Below are 2,573 nucleotides of genomic sequence, written 5' to 3' on the forward strand. Positions count from 1 at the left end.
CAAGAAGAAAAGAGAGAAAGAGAGAGAGAAAGAGAGAGAGAGAGAGAGAGAGAGAAAGAGAGAGAATGCATGCATGTGATTGTTTTGGGACGTTGCTATTATGCAGGAATACACAGAGGAGTTCCGCGAGATCACGAAGGGCTCGAAGTCGAAGGAGGCGCTCCCGGCAGGCTCCATCACTCTCATCAATCAACGCCCGGTCGGCGAGGATCTGCATGTAAAGTTTTGTTTACACGTTACACACAAGACGCGCCAATCTCACTTTAACTGTTCTCCACACAATTCGCGCGCATCTACCCACCCGCCTTACTTATGTATCTATGCCAACGAGCTGGTTCGTCTCGATCGAATCGATTGGTCGAGGGAATGGGATAGAAAGAGAAAGATCGCCGGCATCGGTTAGGCTGGCACGCGACAGCTTTTAACGGATGTCCCAGCTGGCCGCGAGGTCATCCAGGATGGGTTTCCTTTCTCAGCTTCTAGCTCTAACCGAATTAACCGTAATCCGCTCCGCTCTTGTGCTCGCACGTAATCGCACGAATCTGTGCCTAAAGGTGAACACGGACAACCTCTTGTAGCAGGTACACCAGAAATGAATTTACAGACTGAAGAGATAGCGCGGCAAAGATCTGAGAGACATTCGAGAGAGTAAAGAATAAAATCAAATCGAAGGAAGATTCTTGATTTCTTTTTTCTGACCTCTTTCGAATAAATTCATTCATAATATTCTCATAAGATGGAAGAAAAATCGTACAGAGATAAATAATATCGATATCCAATAAAAATAATTGCGCCTTACAAACTTTTCTTAAGCTAGCCAAGCTTAGAAAAGGTCCGAGCCTCGAAAGTTTGTAAATCAATTTCTTACAAGACGCTTATTATCCTGCTCATGGTATACGGTATGGACAATTATAATATTATTAAGAGATATACGTGTATAAATCGTTAAATTTAGCCTAAGTCACATATGCCTGCAACCGATTGTTAAAAATTATATGCAACATCTATATATTCAAAAATATTTAAAAATTACAATGACAGTCACATGGAAAACCAAATAACGGAATTAATACAAAATTAATTTCGCAAATGGAAGAATAACAACAGAGTGTGCACCAAAACTGTCGTAATTTCTTCCAGTTAGAAACTTCTTAATTTTGAATATTTATAAACTGTGTTTTAATAGACTTTTAACGTATAGTAGTCGAGGTGATTTAATGGTAATTAACTATCTACATAGATATTGAACGAATTGTTACGAAAGACAAACAAGTTTTGAAGGAAACATGACGGTTGCGGGCGATTCTGTATGTTAATTTCTTGCATGGTACAGCATAAAACTATTTGTACATAGCTGATAGCTGAATTATTATTCTCGTACAAGGACATCTTGTTTAAAATATGTCTCGTCAATAACGCAATAACAATGATCGGTGATATAGAATTAAAATGGCATACTTTAACTATTCATTAATTAATCTGTCGAGAAATATCCATTGTCACAATTGTCTATTTAAAGAAGCGTAATCTCGAATCTAATTGCTTTGTAAATACGCATTTTTTTCAAATTGGTACATTTATCACAATGGGAATCTGAATGCTATCTTCTCCATAAAAATATATAGACTCTTCTTATTTTATCGAATCTTATCGCGGTCGAATGTAAGCCTCAAGATAATAAATCTTCTTGAGGCATGCAAGATTATTGAGAAGATAGACACAGCGAGATAGCGATAGCTTTACTCGCACATGCATCGTCGGCATGCTCATTTGAGGCGCAAATTCGCAGCGAACGACTCGTATCATTATACACTTGGTTGCACGCATGGCGTTCTCATCGAGAAATTCGTGCATCCGATAACCGCAATACGCACTTACGCAGATTTCATCGAAACGTATCTAAAATGCTTCTTCTCTCCCGTTCAAACAGGAATATCCACCAGTCAATAACAAATCAAAATCGAAGCCTGCCACACGAGTAATATCAGCGGACGGCAATCACGGAGATAGCAAAACGGATACCATAAGTTCCAGCAAGCAATCTTCAGAGAAGAATGAGACAGACAGCGTCAACAGGACTACGACTATTACGTAAGTTATAAGATTCTCGCAAGAAATAAATTGATGTTTGTATTAATATAATTTTATTAATGCACGATAATTGCAGTAACGGTACCAACGCCAAGCAAGAATCGAATCCATTCGAAGAGGAGGAATGGGATGAGGACGGAGGTGAACCACTGGTCGATAATGGAGAACCTGGTGTTCCCGTACGTGCTTTGTACGATTACGAAGGTGCTGAAGCGGACGAGCTCAGTTTTAAACAAGGTATTACAGAAAAGGCATGGTCCTTCGCAAAATTTCAGAGCTCAATCCTATTTGAGCGACTCGATTAAATTACGTTTAGTAAAGGAGTGATATAATTGTTTGAACTTGTTCATATAATTAAGGTAGTATGAGGTGCATAGTCTCTGTAAAAAAATACTAGAATTGAAAATTTATATTTTCTGTATAAAAATGAACGTTTTATATATATATATATATATATATATATATATATATATATATATATA

At 37.9% G+C, this 2,573-nt stretch overlaps 1 protein-coding gene across 1 annotated transcript in view; it reads left to right on the forward strand.

The window, feature by feature from the left end:
- LOC105625739 (protein kinase C and casein kinase substrate in neurons protein 1) overlaps window positions 1–2,396 on the forward strand; it is an 8,875-nt gene extending 6,479 nt beyond the window's left edge. The window contains exons 8-10 of the mRNA XM_012207060.1: window positions 107–217; window positions 1,931–2,091; window positions 2,168–2,396. Of these exons, the coding sequence (XP_012062450.1) occupies window positions 107–217; window positions 1,931–2,091; window positions 2,168–2,396 (501 nt within the window). The remainder of the gene's footprint in view (window positions 1–106; window positions 218–1,930; window positions 2,092–2,167) is intronic.
- The last annotated feature ends 177 nt before the right edge of the window (window positions 2,397–2,573 follow it).

This window comes from Atta cephalotes, assembly GCF_000143395.1.
Source record: "Atta cephalotes unplaced genomic scaffold scaffold00003, whole genome shotgun sequence".
NCBI classification, from domain to species: domain Eukaryota; kingdom Metazoa; phylum Arthropoda; class Insecta; order Hymenoptera; family Formicidae; genus Atta; species Atta cephalotes.